Raw genomic sequence first — 20,566 nt, forward strand, 5'->3', positions numbered from 1 at the left:
CTTGTGAAGCCTCCACAGCGCCCCTGGCGGCCAGCGCTCTGAATAACACTGACCATCTGTGTTCAGGTCTGGACGTTTCTGCGATCACCCGGCTGGTGGTGGAGACGGTGCGGCGCAGAGACGACGCAGGTTTTACGCATCACAGTCAGACGCTGGAGACGGGAACGACTCAGGTAAAAACCAGCGTCGGGTTAAAACGTAATTTACACCAGATGTTTTCATACGAGATGTTTTCAAGGACAAGATTCATATTTAACATTAATTTCTTGGAGGGTTTTCTAAAGTACAGTTGATCTTTTTCTGTTCAACATGGAACCAGGAAGCAAAATCCGACTCATCAAATGTGTCTTAAATTCCTTCCTTTCTTCTCTCCCTTGTTTACTTCTTTCCTTCCTCCCTTATTTGCTTTTTTCCTTGTTTCCCTTCTTTCCTACCATCCATGTGTCCTAATTGACTTATTTCCTTTCTTCTTCCTTTCCTACTCTCTTTCTAAACTTCTTCCTACTTTCCTTCCATCCTTCATTCCTTTCTTCCATCACCGTTTCCTCTGCTCTCATAGGACGACCAGAAGAAGATCGACGTCATTGATTGGCTGCTGTTTGACCCCGCCCACCGGGCCGAGGCGCTGAAGCAGTCCAACGCCATCATGAGGAACTTCCTGGGTACTTCTGATTCGCCGTCAGGAGTTTTTTATTCTTTTTACCTTTTCTCCTGGTATTGTGACTGAAAGCGCCGCCATCTTGTTTCCGCCTCAGCGCTGCAGAAACACGACGCGGCCAAGGCCGTTTTCTCCAAGGTTCCAGAGGATTCGATGAGGGAGATTTACTCGCAGTGGACCGCCGTCGGTCAGACCGCTCCCCTTCCTGCGGAGGATGAGAACGCCATCAGGGAGCACCTGTGCATCAGAGCCTACCTGGTTAGTGGGCGGGGCTCTGATGACATTAGCGTGCAGTACCAATGCTAACGCTATCCGTTTACAGGAAGCCCATGAGGCGTTCACTGACTGGTTCAGCCACAGCAGCTCCGCTCCTCAGAAGCCGGCGTTGGTGCCAGAGGCCAAATTCACAGAGAGAGTGGCCAATGAGATGAAAGAGAAGGAGTACCAGGTAAAAACAGATTCTTAGGCGGCATCATGTAAAATCTGCGGGGGGTTTTTTATCTTTAGATCATACTATAAAGTTTTTCCCTCGTCAAAAACAAACCTGGAGTTTTGCTTTGATCCTTAAATCATGTTTAAGAAATCCTCTAATCTCCATGGCAACCATTCAGCTGTGCAAAACACCTGGGTGGACCTAGCCCCGCCTTCAGGGACGCAGCCAATTCAAATCAAATAAATGGTTGAATTTCCAGTTTTCTGATAAAGGCAAACAGATTTCATTGAGTTGTTACCCTTTGCTGCAGTTCCTCCAGTTGAGCAAGCATGAGGCGACGGTGGGGAAGAAAACACTCTGCTTGTGTTGCTCTGAGATTCAGAGATAAAATGTTCAAAAACAAACAAAACAGGAAGTTTAGTTCCAACATGTCTGAAATCAGAATAGATCGGCCATGTTGCAGCTCCAGTTGGGTGTGAATCGAGTGTTTTTGTGCTTCAGGCCTCCAGGACGGAGTGGTCGGGTCGCCTTGACGTCCTGACTGAAGACGTGAAGGAGAGAATCTACAACGTGTTGCTGTTCGTAGATGGAGGCTGGATGGTCGACAACAGAGAGGTTCGTTCGTTCTGCCATGTGTTTGTTTAGCTATAAACCAAAATATTACAACCCAATACAAGAAATAAAGCATTTTATTGAGCTTCTTTTAATTTATCAAGCGACAGACCTAAACACACCAATTGTGCGTATTTGTTCCTAGGAGTCTGAGTCAGATGAGGAGCGAAGCCACCAGATGGCGGCGTTGCGCTCCCTCTGTCTTCCCCGCCTCACCTTCCTGTTGCTCAGCGTGCTGCAGAGTTCCTCCAGACACCAGGAGGCGCTGCGGCTCGCCGACATCATCTCATCTGACCAGCATAAACTCTACCGGGTAACAGGGATAAACTCCAGCTTTAATCAGCTCTAAATGTCAGTTTTCTACGACGGGATATTAGGGCCATGGTAGATGGAAACAAGAAGTAAATTTACCCCTAAAGACTCTAATGTCAGGAATTTTACAGAAAAAAAAATTTAATTTCTGAGTTCAAAAAGTAAAAAAAAAAAAAATTGTTTGAAATAAATTCAGAAAATTTGTGAGTACTTGGAAAACGGTAACATTTCCAAGCTCCAGCATTCAAAAATTTGCCAAAAAAAAACTTGGACATTTTTTAAGTTTAGATGGTGAAAAATTTGAGATTAATCTCAGAAATTGGCTAGAAAAAAACTCAGAAATTTCTGTGCTCCCAAAGTTCAAAATGTGTGAGAAAAAGGAAAGACTCAGGAATATTGGCATTAATATGTATTAATCTTTAGATTAATCTCAGAATTTTGCTAGGAAAAACTTGGAAATTTCCTAGATTTCTCTCTAAATTTCTGAGATTAACCTCAATACTCCTAAATCTGTAGTTGAATTTTTTTTTTTTTTAGCAATTTTTTTTACTTTAAAACTAAACCTCCAGATTAATCCCAAAATGTGAGTTTGTTTTGAACAAATGTTTGATATTTTCAGAAAATATGTGAGCGTAATCTCAAACTTTGAGTTATTCAGAGGAAATTTCCTCTTTTCTGTTTACAGTGACCTTAACAAAGCCTGGCAGGTCTCTGCTCTGAGACATTGGTTGATCCATTGAAATGTTGATGAAGGTTTTTTGTTTTACAGGTTTTCTCTAAAGAGGAGCTGAGGAGGTTTCTCCAGAAGCTGCGGGACTCGTCGCTCGCTCTGCTGGATCTGGGACTCGGCCCGCTGGGCTACGACCTTCAGCCGTGACCTCAGAGGAAGCTCCACACATTCAGAACATTGTTTGAATTCCTAATCTCTTGTTTTTCTAAATTGTTTGTTGTTTTTTTTTTTTGCTAAAATAAAAGCTTTTTCTCTTGTAGCGGAGTTGTGAATATTCACTTTTGGTTCCTCTTGAATATAATCAAATTCTGAAAGAATCCTTGTTTTTTTTCCTCCCAAAGACATAAAAACAATTAGCAAATATCTTTGTTTTAAAAAACACCAGGAGGTCCACAAAGTACATACTGCTACCAACTGTTGAAAATTAAAATATAAAATTTTCTATGTAAAAATTTTTTATTGCAGCTAATTTAGTAATTAACTGTTGGCTGGAGTGTAATGGCTCAAAAAAGCCATTTGCTAAAAGAACAAGTCAGAGCAGTAATTAAGTCGAAATTGTACAAAAAGTACACATTTTGCATTTAATAGATAAATATGTTCTACCCAGAACTCAAGTTAGTTTTACCTTTACCTGGTCCAAATTCTGTTCAGGAAAATAATAAAAAGTGGTATATTGTTGCATTTTAAGCAATAAAATGTTTATTTTCTGATTTAAAACAGGTTAGAGTGGTTAAATGAATAATAGATTATTGAAGTAAGCATTTGTTGCAGGCTTAATCAGGTTGTTAGCGGGATTCCGGAGAACCTGACATAACAGGTAATTCAGCCATTTGAATCAGGTGTGTTGCACCAGGGACGCATCTAATAGCCGAAGGGCCTGGATTTGAGGCACCCAGGTATAAGGTATTTGAGACATTTATGGATCTTTGGATCATCCACATAGATAAAAAAATTTATTATTTTAGCCTTATTTTGCGTAAAAATATGTCAACACTTTTTCACCGTGTTGGAGTTACGTAACCACAGACTCCGGACACTAGGGGCGCCATAACATCACCAGAGGCGCCGAATATAAACTAGAAGGAACGAAGCGAGATCTAAATACTCGAAAGTGTTTTCGGAATACTGAACATTTAATGAGCATTTAAAGAATTTGTTTACCAAGCTGTTAAAGGTAAGTAATTTAAGGCCAATTACTTAAGTGTTTTACGTTGTAATTTCAGTAGAAATACGAAGTTATCGTCAAGCTAATAGAAGTAGGCCGCAGAGCCTCGGAGTTTCCTAACTGAAACGTACCGGAATGGTAGGGAGGAACGCTGGGCAAAAATGTTTTGTTCTTCCAGAGCTAGAAAACTCGTTATTTATCTAAAATAAATTCTTCGTGTTTTTCTTTTTATGAGTGTAACTTCAGTTCAGTCAGCATGTAGTTTTCTAACACAGCCGTTACAAAGATTAGTGCGTAAATAAAGCCAGCTTGACTGCACCGTTTAAATGTACATTTATTTATTTTTTAAATTTCTTGTTTTTGCTTTTTAATCTTCCCTTAATTTGTGTGTAGGAATAATAAAATGTTACCGGAGCTTATGGCAGACTTTGTTTTGGCTCATTGCGGTCTGTTGAGATCAAGTGGGCGGGAGGGAAGCGGGACAAGTCCGGACAAATCCGTCCAACACGTGGGGTTCGGACCGAAAACGGTCCAGTAGCTTCTAGAAAACATTCTGTTCTTTCTGGATGGGGAAAAACAAAAACATGAGCCCAAACTCATCCATGCAAGCCTGGGTGCTTCTGCTTTTTATTACCTATTTCATTAACATTAATCTGTTTTATTTACACATTTTGAACAACTAAAACGGAATGAAATGGAAAAATACGATTATTTTACGACACATAACAGTTTGGCACAAAAAATGCCAAATTTCTACCTAAATTATTAATCCAACCAAATTTATTGAAACTAAAACTTAAATAGTTTTATTTAAACGACTGGATCTCACATTACAGCATTAAGTTTGTTACAAAAACATAAATACCAGAGTAGATGTTTAAAATATTTTAATCAATTCACAAAATCTTTAGAAACAAATTTTAGCCAATTTAAAAGTTTGATTTTTTCATAAACATTTGAACAAAAATGTGGCAATAAGTAAGAAAGTTGTGTGGATTATTTTTCTGTAAGTATAAATAATGAGCAAATATTATTGAAGTTACACATTTTTGCTAAAAAATTCATTTAACTTGTAGGTTTTTTTTTATGTTTAAAGAAAATTATGTAAAAAAATCAAATTTTAATGACTGGAAACAAAATGTGAAGGATTTAACAAATGTGTCGGCACAGTTTGTACATTTTAAATATAAATAAAACTTTAGGTAAACTTCATAAAACTAATAAACCTTTGTTTTTATATATTAATCTAAAAGAAATACCATTAGAAAAAGCATACATGCATTTGTCTGTATTTTGGATTGATTGTGTGAAAAATATACATTTACTTTTTAAAAATGTTTTTTTTTTTTAATAAACTTTATTTCTCTCTTTTTGTCAGGGTAAATTTAAATAAGACATAATTAAAGTTTCTTAGAATTATAATATTGGACACCAAATTATAAAAGTAAGTAAGGAAATATTCCTGATTATTTCCATTTTTTTTATTTATGTTTTAGATATTATGCAAATACAAATGAGGGAAATTATTTAAAGTCACAGTTTGAGTTGGAAAAAGATGGTTAAAATTTATTATTAAGTTTTGATGAGACATTTTTAAACGTGGCAGGAAATCAAAATTTACTGGAATAACCTGGATTTTATTATTTCAAAGGTTTACAATTTTTAAGTATTTATTTCAATACAGAAAGAGGAAACAAATGAAACTAGGCGCTAAAAGACTTAAGAAAAGTTTGTGTTAAATTTATAAATTTTTTAAATTAAGGACTGTAGGATTTAATATGCTAATAAAGGTAATATTCTGTTATTTTAGTGTCGTTAAAAAGCTGCGTATATGTTTGAAAACAACCAGAAAACGAGGTAAATCAGGTTCTGGACGTTTTTGTGTCTTATTTAATTTTAAAACTAATTTTTTTCTGTTTACATTTTGTGTTTCTGGTTAAATTATTAAAACGTTTTATTGCCCAACACTGGAGGAAAATCAACCAGCCAACATGTCCAGACATAAACGTTTTATTCATTTTCAAGAGACGGAGCACAGGTGTCAAACTCGAGGCCCGGGGGCCAAATCCGGCCCGCTGCAGCTCTTCATGTGTTCCGTCTAAATTACGAAATCACAAAAACAATCGAGAAATTCTGGAGGAGCTGATCAGTGTGAAAGATGTTCAATATTATTGAATGTTAAGAAGAACTAATTGAACGCAGACACAAATATATTTAGAGTTTATTGGGATAATTGTGACTTTCCTAAGGTCAGACTTGGGTAGGAACTAGTTACATTTACTAAACTTTAGGAGTATTTTTACCACATTCTGCTCTTATTTGAGTCAAAGTTCTGGATTTTCTACCCAGTAAATGAAAAAGAAACTTGTTTTAACTAAAAACTCACCAGGCTCAGACTCACTCCTGCAGTTTCTGTTAAAGTTATTTATTGAAAGAAACTGATTTATAAACATTTACTTTTGCATGATTTTATTTTTATTATATTATTTGTAGTCATTTTGGTCCTTAAAAAAAATTACACTTAACTTTATATTTTGATTCATCTGATGATGTAATTTGTAAATAATAAATTATTAATAATTAGATTAGTTAGTACTTGAGTAAACATTTTACCAAACAAGTAAAAATATGTTAAAATATTTTTACTTTTACTTCAGGGTAATTTTTTTGGGGGGGACAAAAAGGAAATGTTGCGTTTTTTTGTTTTTTTTCTCGGATGAATGAAATGTAATTTGATCTTTTTTCCTTTTTTTAATAACTTTATTTCAAACAAATAACATGAACATACATATGGACGTAAACTCAGTGGTAATTTGATGTTCTGCCAGCTGTTTATGGAGGAACTACTTCCTGTTCCTGACCGACTCACGCACGCATTGGTTACTGGTGACTAGCTGGTTGTCACGGCGACCTAACTAGGGAGAGCTGAGTCACAGTGGACTAGTCCTGGCATGTCTGCAGCAGCAGCTGATTGAATCAGCTGCTGGGTTTCTGCTGCTGACTCAGCGCTGCAGGGCCGCTGATAGGCCCGGTTCAGGCGGGGGGCCGGCCCAGACTGGGGGGGGGGCAGCCCAGACTGCCGGTCTAGTCCCAACATGTCTGAGTGGGAGCATAAGAGGTGCCGGTTCTGCTGGCGCTGCTCACTGCACTTTATCTGCTCTGCTTTGCACAGGATGGGCTGCTGAGGCCAGAACTGCTCTAAACTCAGGTAAGAATCATCATTTCTGCTCTTCATCTGGAGTGAAACGGTTTTAAAAAGAGGTGAATAAATTATCAGAATATTTAGATTTTAACGACTGTTTGTGTCTGGATGTAGATGTTCCTGTCATGATTAACCATAATGTTGTTTTTAAAGTGTTTTAAAGTAATACAATGGTAAAATAATGCAAGAATATATTCAGAACATTTTAAATTAAACTGGAAGACATTTAAATATCTAAAATAAACGAATTATGAACAACATTCTCCTTCAAACCGAAAACTTTTATCATCCTGTTTTTGCTAGAAAGAGAAATTTATTTAAATTTTTTATGCGGTTAATTGATTTATTGATTATTGCTTAAATGTTGTAGCTAAAAGATTCAGCGCAATTTTTTAAACTAAAACTATTAATTTTATAATCTATAATCGGACAGAATTTGTCAATGTTTTTATTTTACCTCTTAATTTTTTTATACAATATTAAAAGATGCAAATAAATAACAAATTTTATTGCCCAACATGGACTAACAGCATTATTTAGTAACTATTTGTACCAAATGATCTGCAGCTAAAAAAAAAATAAAATAAAAATCAATACTTTCTGCTCAACTTATCAATACAGTGAAGATCTGATCATTTTTTTAGATTAATCAATCAATAGTTGGATGCAGAAGCTGTTAAGATTTTATTTACAGAATTTGAACCAGGTGAAGCTAAAACTGTTGGACTGTAATTGATTAATCGTGATTAATCGATCATGATTAATCGATCAATGTTTAGTTTTTTGTGTTCAGGAAAACATTTTAAGTTAAAAAGTTTGTCGTTTTGAATAATCGCCTGTTTTTCTGAAATATTTTCCACTTTGGCTCTGAAATGCAAACTAAAGAAAAATGTCAAATTTTTTTAAACATTTGTTTCTCTCTACACTAACAAACTGAGGTTGTTGTATTTAGTTACATTTAACTAATTCAGTTCTGCTTTTATTTAACGGATTAATTATGTTATAAACTGATCGCAGATCTTATTGATTTTCATGTTTCTGGTTTAATCCGTCCAGTTTGGGCCGGACTGAGCAGAACCTCAGTAATAACTCACTTTGTTTATGTTTGTGCGCCGCAGCAACCGGCATCACCATGTCAGCTGACGGGGAGTTCACCAATGAAAACAAGCTGGTGAGCGCTGCTGCCGTTGAAACCGCCACTTCCTGGTTTTACTGCGTGACTCACTTCCTGTTTGTGTTCAGGTGAGACCGAAGGTGGAGTTCGGCTCTCTGCTGCAACACGCCGGAGCCACCAAGGACGTTTTCACCATAAAGGAGGTACAGAACGTCCTCAGTGCGGAACAACGTCACACCGTCTCTCCACCTTTAAGAGATTCTAGGGTCAAAGTAAAAATCTTGGAAAAATCGGATACGGGAGGTTTTAGTCTTCCCGTTGTTATGACGACCACAGTTTAATTTCTGTGCCAGAGAATGAGTTGGTTTTCTTTAAAATCTTAATATTTGCAGCATGAAAGATGGTGGGTTTTCTGTAATGCTGCGTTCTGATTGGCCGTTCTGTCCAGGTCATGTTCTACCTGGGTCAGTACATCATGCAGAGGCAGCTGTACGACCAGAACCAGCAGCACATTGTCCACTGCGCTCAGGACGCTCTGGGCCGGGTTCTGGGCGTTGACAGCTTCTCTGTTAAGGAACCAAGGTGAGTCCGAGTCTCCTCCGGTTCCGGTTCCGGTTCTGGTTCCGGTTCTGGTTCCTCCGCCATGTTGGAACTGAAACGTGTTTCTGTTTCAGGGTTTTGTTTGCAATGATCACCAAGAACCTGGAGGCCGTGAGGAACCAAGGTAGGCAGACAAGCTTCAGATTGTAAAGAAGTTAAACTAATTAGGGTCACGATAAATGTTACAGATTATTTTCTCAGATTAAATCTACGAGTTTAAAGGAGAATTAACTGAAATAAGAGAAAAAAAACATTTTAGTAAAAGAAAAAGTTTAAATTTGATCCAATTGTAAAATAAAATGTGTTTAATGTAAATGATCTGTTGTACAACCTGTCAGGTTTTACAGTGAACACATTAAATATTTACACATTTTATTAGATTGAAATGTTGAATAAACTGAAAAAACTTGTTTCTGTTTTCACAGATTCAACAACGGAGTCGAGTGAAGCTCACAGCAGCCAGACGGAGGTGAGTCGTTACATCATCAATACTTATATTGATAATGGATCAAAAAACTCAAAAGGGTTTTTTTACACTTTATTCCAAATCTAAATGTATATTTTAACTTTAAAGGGGAAGAAATAATCTGATTGAGATGAATGGATTATTGAAATAAACTAATTTAGATTTTGTTAAAGTATATTTTAGCTGCAGATTTGACACTAAAATAATGATTTTAATGTGTTTTAGGCAATAAAATGCAAAGAACTAAAGATTAGTTTACTGTGTGTGTTTTACATTTTTATTTAATATTTTAGTTTTATTTTTATTTACATGCTCAATAAAAAACAATTTAATAAAATCTGTAGATCATTAAAAACGTAAAAGGCTTCAAACTGTCGCCTTAAAAATAAATCACAATTTTTAATTGTTTTCTGGTTTGTTGGCCAAATTTTTAAAGTTATTTTTGACTTGTGATCGGGGCCAAATGACGTCTTTTCAAGGGCCACAAAAGGCCCCTGAACCACAGCTTGAACACCTCTGATGTGAATCAAACTAGAATTTAACAGAAATTTTATCTAAATTCAGTCATGTTTGCTGCTAAAAAGGAAAAACGATATTAAAATGTAATATTGGAGACTTTTAATCTAACTTTCAAATGTTTTAATCAAATAAACTCAAAACATTCGGTGATAAATTAAAAGACGACGATCCTCCATTTTTGTCTAAAATATTGTTTTACATTTAATTACCTTCTGCTCATAAACATTTTCAGTGCATTAAATTATTTTTATCCGTTTGTGTTATTTTTATTCTCCAAACCAAACCTGAGTTTGATATTTTGCGTTCAGGGAGCTGAAAGTTCATCTTCATCTACAGACCAGAGGAGGAGGAGGAGACGGAGCGACTCAGGTGAGTTTCTGCTGATTGAAACCGACCAATCAGCATGCACCTGGCATAAACCCCGCCCCCTCTCAGGTCCGTCCCGCAGCACAGAGGGAGAGGAAGAGGAGCAGCAGTCGGAGGACGAAGACTCGGACGACAGCAGGAAGCGGCGGCGCTCGGACAGCTACTCGCTGACGTTCGACGGCAGCCTGTCCTGGTGTGTGATTGGAGGGCTGGGAAGTGGGCGGGACAACTGCGGCAGCCAGTCGTCCGACTCCCACAGCGTCCGGTCCGGGAGGTCGGAGGTCACGATCGCGGCGTCCGACTCAGACAGCGACAACTTCAGCGTGGAGTTCGAGGTGGAGTCGGTCGACTCGGACGACTACAACGAGGACGACGCGTCGCTGTCCGCCGACGACCAGGTGAGACGAAACCACAGCCATCGATTATAGATCAGCTAAAACGTAAATGATTATTGAGCCAAAATGGTTTCTGTCCTGGTGGCCAAACAAACTGAATGTTGACTTTTTGTTGTTATTCATCGATCGTCCTCCTCAGGTTTATGAAGTCACCATCTTCGAGGCGGAAGACGACGACTCGTTCGACGACGACACGGAGATCACAGAAGCTGTGAGTAGCAACGTGTTAGCATTAGCGTTAGCGCTAGCCTCTCTTCACTCAGTTCCATGGGTTTCTCTCTCAGGATTACTGGCGCTGCTCCAAGTGTGACGAGCTGAACCCGCCGCTGCCCAGAAACTGCTTCCGCTGCTGGACGCTGCGACGCGATTGGCTGCCGGAGGCGTCCGCCGACCCTAAAGCCCTCCCCACGAAGCCCACCGACCAATCAGCTGCCAAAGAAACTCCAGGTGGGTTCTAGTGTGTTAATTTCAATCAAACTTTGTTTAGGCAACAGAACAAAAACAATGTTTTTGTTGGAGGCTAAAGCTAATGGCTAGTCTGAAAAACTACAAAACTTTTAGTAGCAAACGATGCATCTGCAGCGAAACATCGATGAAGAGCTGATTATGTTTTATATTAACAGATTAATAATTGGATACAAAAGATGATTAATGGGAGAATTTGAACCAGGTGAAGCTGAAACTGCAACTTGAGTTTTGGGCAGAAAATATTAAGACTTTTTTAAATCTAAGATTCAAAATGTACATAATTCTTGTGCAGTTTGGTTTAATTTCTGCTCTGAATTTGTTCTTTCAGCATAAAAGCCTTTGAGTGTGTGCTTCCATTAATAAAGTTTCTGCTTTATTTAACATAAATATAGTGCAAAGGTGTTTATTTTTCATAACGGATTAATAATTGGATACAAAAAGTGTTGAGGATTTTTTTTTTTCCAGAAACATGAAGCTTTTTATTTTTCATCTTAAACATTACATTTAGATGTTTTGAAGAGTTTTAATTACCGCTCTGACTGTTGTTCTTCCAGTTGAAACTCCTTGTGCGTCTCCTGCAGGTTCGGATGTGGAGGACAACGACGGCGTCGACGTTCCTGATGGAAAAAGAGCGAAAACTCCTCTGAACTCCCAGAATTGGTCCGACTGCTCCGCCCCAAACTCCCAGAATGCCCTCTGCTCCTCCCAGCCTTCCTCCTCCTCTTCCTCCCAGGAGAAGCTCTGGGCGCTCGAGTCCCAGCCGTCGTCGTCGGGCGACTCCCAGGACCCGGTGCCGGACCTGGAGCGCAGCGTGTCGGCCGAATCCCGGCTGCCGGACTCGTGTCTGGACCCGTGTCTCATCTGCCAGTCCCGACCCAAAAACGGCTGCATCGTCCACGGGCGCACCGGACACCTCATGTCCTGCTACGTCTGCGCCAGGAAGCTGAAGAGGAGGAACAAGCTGTGCCCCGTCTGCAGGATGCCCATCCAGTCCGTCGTCCTCACCTACCTCAGCTGAGAACGACCTCCAGCTGACCTTCGTCTGTCTACCTCCACATGATAATAAAACGTACAGCTGCAGCAGTTCCTCAATACATTAATTACTTAAATTATACCACTACAAATATTGTAAGATTCTGTAAATCTGAAATTATAAAATGTTACCAAATTAGTTAAAGTTGGGAATTTCAGTTCCCATAATGCTGTGTGAAGGTTTTTATTTTTATTTTTATAAAGTTATCTGCAAACCAGTGGTGAAAGTTGAAGTTTAAAATAAAGGGAAATTATTTTGACTTTTTATAAATGTAAATTTTTCCTCTTTTATCCAGAAATAAAATCAATGCTTATTTTGTAAACTATTTTTTGCACGTTTATTTCTTCCAGAAATGTTAATCTATTAGAAATATTACCTTTATTACATCTGTTATTTATTTATTTAAAACACTTTAAGAGCGTTTAAATAAAGAGGTGGGTTAAGATTTCTAATGTTTTCTGTTTGTTTTTACTGAATAAAGTTTTAATTCTCATTGGTTTGAGCTGAGAAATTATTTAAAGTTGGAAACTTCAGTTCCCATAATGCTGTGCGATGGTTAAGAAAAATGAAATCAGAACACCAGGGGGCAGTGTTGGCACACTAACATTTTTTCTAATCTTTAAATATGAAATTGTAAAATGGCCGCCAAAGTTGAAGAACCTGAACCCTGAAGGTTAAACTAAAAGGAAATTATTTTGACTTTAATCTATAAAACGATCATTTTTGTTCAGCTTTAACCCGGAAGTAAAGTAAAAGTTTCACAATTTATTATAAGTGGATGCTTTTTATTTTATGAAACTGTCTTTTGCATGTTAAATTCCAGAAAATGTTCAACTATTACAAGTTATACCTCTTATTAATTTAAAACACTTTAAGAACGTTTTAAATAAGATTGGTTAAGATTTCTAATATTTCTTGTTTGGTTTTTATTGAATAAAACTTCTGTTTGAGCTGCCAAACAGGTCAAGTTCGAAATTTCAGTTCCTATAATGTTGTGCGAAGATTTTTTTTTATTTTTTAAAGTTACCTGCAAACCAGCGGTTAAAAACTTAGTTTATAAAATATAAAAAAAAATCTCTGCAGGATGTGTTGTATTCATTGACCACAAGGGGGCAGTGTTGCATTTCTAGAATTAACCCCAAATACAACGCAGTTAAATAAAATTTAATCCAGTTAAAAACTTTGTTTTATCATAAAAAGAAAAAATGTGTTTCTTTTCCCTAAAATAACAGTGAAATAATTATTTTGTAGACAAACTTGATTATCTAAAAACTAGATTCTGCTGCCCTAAAACTAACAATTAAATCCCTAACATTTGATGCTTATTAGAGATTAACTGACCCGAAATTATGAACTCACCTCTGATCAGAACCGGTCCGGTTCCGGCCTGCAGATAATTTCTGTTAAAATGGAAAGCACAGCAGAATTGCGATCATCACATTCTTGTTTAGGCTGCTACTATTAAATAGACTTTTATCGTTTTTATCTTTTTTACATAATTTTTAGCCTAAAAAATATTTTAGAACAAGTTTCAGATAGTCATTTATTTTATTTTATTTTTTATGATTCTGTTGAACCACATTTAAAAAGTAACGTATGGTCTTCATTGGTTAATTTAAAATTTAATATAAAAATTAAATTCTAGACTAAATTTTAAAGCTAAATATTTCGTTAGCAAGCTAGCTCGGAGAAAAATAACTAGCGAACATTCGCTTGCCGGTAACCGGAAGTGGTCTCACAAAATAAAAACAGGAACTTGCCAACTTTTAAACTCCGTTGGTGAGACTGATGTTTTTTTTAAGCAAACATTTAAGTTGAACCGTTTAATGGTAATACAAAAGTTTAACTAGTATATACACAGCATATGACTGAATAAGTTCACCCTACTTTTATTTTTATAGTCTTCTTCCGGTTATCCGATTAATTAGCATATTAGCCTTCAGTTGGGTGTCAGCGGTTTTCCCCGTGATCGTCGAAGCAACAATATATTTCCGTCTAAAAATTACATTTAATGGGTCTAATTTTAATACTGTAGCGTCCCGAGAAGCTGGTTTTATTTTTTTAATCCAAATTAACAAACTAGCGTTTGAAACAGATCACTCTGGGTGACGCGTTTCACTTTTATTAAATTCCTTAATTATTAACTCTAAATTCACAAACCAATAAACGAGAAACTAACGTAAAGAGACATTTGAAAAACTTACCTGTGTTTCTGGTTTGTGGATGTAAAGAATGGCGGCTTGTTGAGGTCAATGGGAAACACCTGCGGAGGCTCAGAGTTGCTCCGGTCCGCTTTAGAGGAGAGAAACCGGAACACCGGATTCTTCTGGGTTTAAACGTCACAAATGAGCTGAAAACTGTTAAAACGTGCAAAGATGGATGGAAATATTAATGTTTAACCAAAAACTGTTTTTTCCCATCACTTGCACTTTGGTCCAAGTTCTAGTAAAGCGTCCAGCTAGATTAATTTAGCTTTCTAAAATAGACATATGGCTGCTGCAGCCACATCATCTGCAAAGCATATTTCTTTCAGATTTAATAAATAAAACACAGAAAAGTAAGAGCAACATTCAGCTGGAACCCAGTTAATTCATTTTAAGAAGAACATTGAACATAAAAACATGTTAAAATGAAACCAGACACCTTTCTTTCATTTGTATAAACATACTTTATTGGATATTTGGACTTCCTAGATCTGGATTTTTTCCCCACTTCAACAGAAGAGTAACAGATTTGGGCTTCAGTTCAGTTCAGACCGGTTCTGGTAACATCTAGTCCCATTCGAGTCCATTTCAAAGTCTAGAGTTTGGTCCATCCAAACCATTCCTGCTGTCGCTTCACAACCGTAACCAACGGCAACGCTGGCTTTAAAGTCCGTTACTGGATCAGGCATCAGGACGAAGCCTGAATGTTCTTCAACATATTCTAACACAGAAACACAAAGACCCTCGACTCGGTTCCTGCAGAACCCAGACGATCAGAACATTTGGCAGCAAAGTTCACATTTGAGTTTCTGTTTCTGCCTGAAACAAACTGGAGTTGATCATAATCGGGTCAGGACAAGAATTCAAAGGGACAGTTTCACAATTTCTGTCGCCTAGAAACTAAAGATCCTCTGTGAAAAGGCGGCGCAAACCAACGGATCGGGTCGGTTGTACGACAAGTACCGGCCTCGCTGTTTAGGAATCTGGAAAATGGCCGCCAGTCGGATTATAAACACGTTTCTGAGGATTGACAATAACTTTTTTTGTCCAAATTTTGTTTTTCTGAACTCAAATCAGGAGTAGTTCTGGATCAATTTATTTGGTTCTTCTAAACATTTAATTATTTTTGGATCCAATCTAAACATTTTTGTCAGAAAAAGCAACTGCTAGCATAAAACATTTTGTCTCATCCTCAATGTTTAGCGCCCTCTGCTGTTCAGTTAGTGCCAAGTCTAGACTTAAACAAATGGCTGAAACATTCAGTTCTGTGGTCCGGTTCTGGTCGGTTTGTTCCTTTCAGATCCACTTCAACTCTTTAAGGCACTCGCTGGTGGCAAAGAGAAGGCAGACAGAAGCAAGCGTCGGCAGAGACGGACATATTGTTCATCCACGAAGGCTGCAAAATGTTTCAAACATGAAAACACAAAAACAAGAGTTCGTCCGGACGTTTCGTCAACGACACACTAAAGTTTCACATTTTTTTAATCGTAAAAGTACCGAAAATCCTTTTAGACTCAAACTTGTCCTAGATTCAGAGCATTTGGCACGAAAGTGGCTTCAGTGAAAGAAAAGCTGTGATGGTTTACAGATTTGATACGATGTTTAATATAAAAAACATTTCTGAGTTTCTGTCATGATGTGTGTAACAAGTTCAACTCATAAAATTTTGCGTATTTTCATTTATATTATGGAAATTTGAGCTGAAATGATACCAGATTATATGATTAATATAATTGTCACGTTTGGTGGGCGGAGCCTGATCAGACCACTGCTGCTGTCCAATCAGAGCAGGCTGGGTGTTTCAGGGGCGGGGCTTAAACCAACCAGGGTCATCTTTCATTTTCTGTTTTACGAATTTACTGAAAATTACTGAAATCGACCAACTTTTCCACAAACTAGCTCTCAGGATTTCAGATTTTTAGCGCAAAATATATAAATTATGTTATGCGGAACCATAAAAATGAACTATAAATGGATGAATTAATAAATAAATTGAAAACAATGATTAGAAAAGTCAAGATTCATGTGATTAAAAAAAACAAAAACAAATCAGTACCTTTTTTAGTTGGTTGTGCAATAATTCAGAAGGGAACTATAAGTTGTGAGCAGCACTCCCAGTGGTGGAAAAGCGCTACTACAACTGAAATATTAAATTTTTTAAACATTTTCTTCACTAATGTGAATCTAGTTTATCTCAAAACCAGCTGAATTCATGTTGCATGATTTTTAAATGATATAATACGTAACTTATTTTACTTTTCAGATTTTCTGGACTTTGGTGGGTTTTTAAAAGTTATTTTTTAAACTAACTTCCTGAACGTCAAAGAAATGCAGCCGTTGGTTTCTGGTGTCCCAGAAGCAGAAACTCAGGATACAAACAGAAAACATGAAAATAAAACTAAAGAAAGTCGCTGATGTTTCGAACATCTGGACCCGCCGGGCCTCCGTACCGTCCAGCAGAAAGAGCTGGAAAAGGATCCTGGAGCAGCTGAAGGTCCGATCAAAACGTCCCAAAAAACAAAACGTTCTGTTGCTTCACTTGGATTTTCTTCAACTTCTGTTGAATTTCAGAAAGATGTTTTCTTTTTGCTCGTTTGTTTTTGGGCGCCGAGTGGAAATTCGTCTCTTCTGGCTCTGCTAGCGACTCTCCAGACATTCAGATGAGTCCGTACGCTCACAATAGAAAAGAAGCCCCGCCCCCTTGGTGAGGTCAGAGGTCAGTGACTTTGTTCTCCAGGGCGGCGGCGACCTGCTGCAGGCGGAGCGTCAGCTGCCGGTTCTGGGCGGCCGGGTCCTCGTCCAGAGACTGGATGATCTGAGGAGCAAAACAACATTTTTCATTTTATTTTTATCAAAGATTTGGACAAAAACAACCTCAGAGTTACATTTATTCCTAAAAACAAATTAAAATCTTTATAGAAAATGTTCTTTTTTCAAACATATTGACCTAAATATCATTTTTATCTTGAATTAAATTTAAATATACGTGCATATTCCAAATAATTTTTTTGCGTATTTGCAATTTTAACCTTAATACAAGTTAAAGTTAACTCACTCAAAGCTAAAATCATAATCTTCATTTAAAAATGCTAAGGACTCGTTGCAAAGTGATTATGCAAATGTAGCAAAATAAAAAAACTAAAAGTCATAATTTGGTATCACTGTTGAATTTCACTTCCAGGGTTTTCTGTCCCGGTTTCAGGTTTTCCGTGTGATGAAAACATTCCTCACCAGGTCGAAGTACTTGCTGGCGTACTGGTAGAGCTGATGTAAGGCCACCTGGGTGTTCAGCTTGTCTGTGTGTTGCTGCAAGAACAAGAGCAGCACATTTATTATGCAGCACAAAACAACAAAGTTGGGTCAGAAAAAAATAGTAAATTACATAAACACTTCAGTATCTTGTATTGTTCACCTGTAGAGGGCGCTCTAGCTACAAATCCCTCCTCATCTCTGACTGCAGTTCCTTTTTTCAAACCCTTTATTTTTCCCAACATGCTAACGTGCTAACGCTACAAGCTTCAGTTTTATGTAACAGAAAAAAGAATCACTATGAAGAGAAACAAAAAAGTTTGATCTGTAGATAAGCATGAAAAATCTGTTTATTCACCCCCTTTCCACTGATAAATTCCTGAGACTAGTTTGGAGGTTCACCCAAAACATATGGTCTAGTCAAAGTCCATCCAAATGAGAATCTGTCAGGATTTGAAAATTGATGCCCACAGATTCTCCTGATCTAATCTGACAAAACCCAGAAGACTCAGAGGTTCTACCAAGAACTGACTCGCGAAGGCTAATAAACAAAGGCACGCCGCACTTTTCAGATTTTTATCTAACGTAATGTGAAATGATCCATCACATAAAGTCTCCAGCAACGTTACAAATATGAACATTTTAATACTTTTGTGGGTCGATCTGTTACTCATAACCTCCCAGAACCAACCAGTCCAGCTGGTTCTGACCCAGAATCTCTGGTTCTGGAGGGTTTATGCAGACAGGTAAGGCGGTTCCTACCCGGGACACCTCGGCCAGGTGCGTGTTCATGTCCTGGTCGCTGACTGGAACCATCTGCCTGATGCCTCTGTAGTAACTGAGGGAAACAAACAAACTCGTTCATCCAGGAACCAACCGGGTCAGAACAACAGCCGGTGTTGTGAACTCACTCGTCAACCATCTTCTTATACGTGGAAATCTCTTTTGCGTAGAGCAGCTTGTTGCTCGGAGACTCCTGCAGACAGAAACAGAGACGCTGATCTCTGGCAGTAACTGGCTAATCTCAGCTGGTCTCTGGCGTCCCTCAGGGCTGATTAATCGGTCTCCTTCTTTTTCTCCCAGAAATGTTTTCAAAATGTGGCTTTTATTTCAATCATCCCTTCTGTGAGGGAAGGATATGATAATTTTACTTTAACTATGAGAATATAGTCGTTATGTTAGCAGAATAACACGCAATTTACCAAAAACCGTCGCAAAATTACAAGAAATCACTTGAAAATAGGTTCAGTCGTTACTTTCCTTAGCCTACCTCTAATACTCCATCAAAAAAATTTGATTAATCACTTCAGTTGATTTATATATAGCTGCTGTTCATTTCATTTTCAGCCACTATGAGATTATTTTTTATTAGTTAATCGCTATAAGAATAAAAAAAACATCTCAACTCAAAGAATGTAGACAGAAAACAAACAAACTTTTTAGTTTTGTTACCATTAATCCTTCACAGTTTGTTCACATTTTTAAACGAGTCCAGTTTGACCCAGAAGAAGCGTAAAGTCGAACTGACTCTGCTGAGCTTGTGCTCCGTCTTGGTGCAGGCGTCCATGAAGGTCTGGCCGATGACGTGCAGCGACGCGTCCACCACCTCCGTCACGTGAACGTCCAAGATGAACTGCGGGTTCCTCAGGATGTTCACCCAGAACCGCATCGGCAGGCTGGAGGGACGGAACCGCAGGAACACGGTTTACACCCAGCGGCCATCTTGGCGTTGGAATCTGGTTTCTATTAATTCAGTTAAATGTATTTATTTTGATAAATATTCTGCGGTCTGAGCCAGCGAACCTGTTGGTCTTCCAGATGTGCAGCGTCTCCTCGTCCACGTTGTCGTGTCTCTCCGCCTGTTCGTCCAAAAAGTCAAAGAAGTACTTGACGGCCGGAGGGACGGCAGCGGTGGTGCAAAGGACGCTGCGGAAGAAATTATCCACAAACTGCTGCAAGGTGCCCTGCAACACAACAAGAACAAGAACAGCTAGAAAAAGTTTCTGTTCTTTACAAGAACAGAACCAATGGAGGGGGAGAGACATGACACGAGTGTTTTAAGGACAATCGTTATAAACACTCTGCATCGATCCTTTGTTTCCTCAGAGCAGAGACTCATGGCTGCGTTTTGATGCATGATTCGTTTCTGTAGAGTGAAATACGGCAGCATTTTGTTTGACAAATGAGCACTCTGTCATGGAAACACATTATAAATCTGAAAATGGCCAAAACTCAAGTCATGATTTTAGAAAAACTTTTGAGATATGAAAAAGTTGCATCATCTGCAGACAGCTTGATGCCTGGCGGCTTGTTTAGAAGTCAAAAGGAGTTTCTAAGTTGAAGGAGGCCGACGTTGTAAGCTGTCAAAGAGTGTCAAAACGTTTTGCTGAATTTTGTGGAATCCAAAAAATGTTGATGCATGGGCTGAAATGTGCATAAAACTTTAAATATTTCAAAATTTATGAAAATGTAAATTACCAAAATACACAGCAGGAATATCCAGAAGAAGCTCAACATTTTGATGTGCGTACATGAAGGAACAGCAAAGTGCTCATATGATAATAAGAGTGTTAGCCTAGCTTAATGCTAAAGTCGTGTTTAAAGCATCAGCACCTTGACGGAGAGCAGCCGGGTCAGGTAGATCTCTGTGATGGCTTTGGTCATGGCCTTGTCCTTCATGCTGCCTCGCTTCGACTTCACCTCGTCGATCTCGTCTGTCGGCCTCACCAGGTGGAACGTGTTGTCGTCCTCCAGCAGCGCGTTTTCTGCAGCCGACATCGTAAAATCACCGTCACCACTTAGAGACGACCCATCGACAGGCTGGGGCTACAAGATGGCTACTGAACAACAGACCAGTGGGTGGCTGGGAAAACAACCCGACAAATGTTACGGAACTCGGCTGGGGTTGCTAGGTAACGGGCCTGGGGTCAGCTGGGGTTGCTAGGTAACGGGCCTGGAGTTGGCTGGGGTTGCTAGGTAACGGGCCTGGGGTCAGCTGGGGTTGCTAGGTAACGGGCCTGGGCTCAGCTGGGGTTGCTAG

At 38.5% G+C, this 20,566-nt stretch overlaps 3 protein-coding genes across 6 annotated transcripts in view; 2 read left to right on the top strand and 1 right to left on the bottom strand.

The window, feature by feature from the left end:
* Positions 1 to 3,004, top strand: part of nup107 (nucleoporin 107) — an 11,260-nt gene extending 8,256 nt beyond the window's left edge. The window contains exons 21-27 of one of the 2 annotated variants that reach the window (XM_008400336.2): positions 67 to 173; positions 560 to 662; positions 756 to 916; positions 981 to 1,106; positions 1,593 to 1,706; positions 1,849 to 2,016; positions 2,785 to 3,004. In XM_008400336.2, the coding sequence (XP_008398558.1) occupies positions 67 to 173; positions 560 to 662; positions 756 to 916; positions 981 to 1,106; positions 1,593 to 1,706; positions 1,849 to 2,016; positions 2,785 to 2,892 (887 nt within the window). In that variant the 3' untranslated portion in view covers positions 2,893 to 3,004. The remainder of the gene's footprint in view (positions 1 to 66; positions 174 to 559; positions 663 to 755; positions 917 to 980; positions 1,107 to 1,592; positions 1,707 to 1,848; positions 2,017 to 2,784) is intronic. The other variant, XM_017302923.1, reaches the window with a different exon arrangement.
* Positions 3,005 to 3,586: 582 nt separating this feature from the next.
* On the top strand, positions 3,587 to 12,120 carry mdm2 (MDM2 proto-oncogene). Of its 3 annotated transcripts, none has more exons than XM_008400338.2 (12): positions 3,587 to 3,648; positions 7,083 to 7,118; positions 8,231 to 8,283; positions 8,355 to 8,429; positions 8,675 to 8,808; positions 8,901 to 8,950; positions 9,252 to 9,295; positions 10,120 to 10,180; positions 10,247 to 10,575; positions 10,712 to 10,783; positions 10,836 to 11,019; positions 11,622 to 12,120. In XM_008400338.2, exons 3-12 carry the CDS (start codon positions 8,245 to 8,247, stop codon positions 12,056 to 12,058), a joined length of 1,425 nt encoding a protein of 474 aa, XP_008398560.1. In that variant the 5' UTR covers positions 3,587 to 3,648; positions 7,083 to 7,118; positions 8,231 to 8,244; the 3' UTR covers positions 12,059 to 12,120. The 3 variants fall into 3 exon arrangements, with proteins under 3 accessions (XP_008398560.1, XP_008398559.1, XP_008398561.1); XM_008400337.2 differs by lacking the exon at positions 3,587 to 3,648 and adding an exon at positions 3,755 to 3,919; XM_008400339.2 differs by lacking the exon at positions 3,587 to 3,648 and adding an exon at positions 3,762 to 3,919 and having other exon boundaries at positions 10,857 to 11,019.
* A 2,601-nt stretch (positions 12,121 to 14,721) lies between these two features.
* LOC103459096 (plexin-B2-like) overlaps positions 14,722 to 20,566 on the bottom strand; it is a 122,937-nt gene continuing 117,092 nt past the window's right edge. Inside the window, exons 38-44 of the mRNA XM_008400340.2 lie at positions 20,140 to 20,291; positions 19,330 to 19,490; positions 19,055 to 19,202; positions 18,438 to 18,502; positions 18,289 to 18,364; positions 17,509 to 17,583; positions 14,722 to 17,092 (exon numbers count right to left, since the gene is read on the bottom strand). Coding sequence (XP_008398562.1) covers positions 16,988 to 17,092; positions 17,509 to 17,583; positions 18,289 to 18,364; positions 18,438 to 18,502; positions 19,055 to 19,202; positions 19,330 to 19,490; positions 20,140 to 20,291 — 782 coding nt within the window. The 3' untranslated portion in view covers positions 14,722 to 16,987. The remainder of the gene's footprint in view (positions 17,093 to 17,508; positions 17,584 to 18,288; positions 18,365 to 18,437; positions 18,503 to 19,054; positions 19,203 to 19,329; positions 19,491 to 20,139; positions 20,292 to 20,566) is intronic.

The sequence above is a fragment of the Poecilia reticulata genome, linkage group LG23 (genome assembly GCF_000633615.1).
Source record: "Poecilia reticulata strain Guanapo linkage group LG23, Guppy_female_1.0+MT, whole genome shotgun sequence".
Lineage (NCBI taxonomy): Eukaryota > Metazoa > Chordata > Actinopteri > Cyprinodontiformes > Poeciliidae > Poecilia > Poecilia reticulata.

Excerpts from the sequence above, each read along its gene's own strand:
- mdm2 (XM_008400338.2), top strand. The coding sequence starts at position 8,245 with ATGTCAGCTGACGGGGAGTTCACCAATGAAAACAAGCTG. Across the intron at positions 10,181-10,246 it reads GAGGAGACGGAGCGACTCAG|GTCCGTCCCGCAGCACAGAG; the intron begins GTGAGTTTCTGC and ends GCCCCCTCTCAG. Across the intron at positions 11,020-11,621 it reads AGCTGCCAAAGAAACTCCAG|GTTCGGATGTGGAGGACAAC; the intron begins GTGGGTTCTAGT and ends CGTCTCCTGCAG.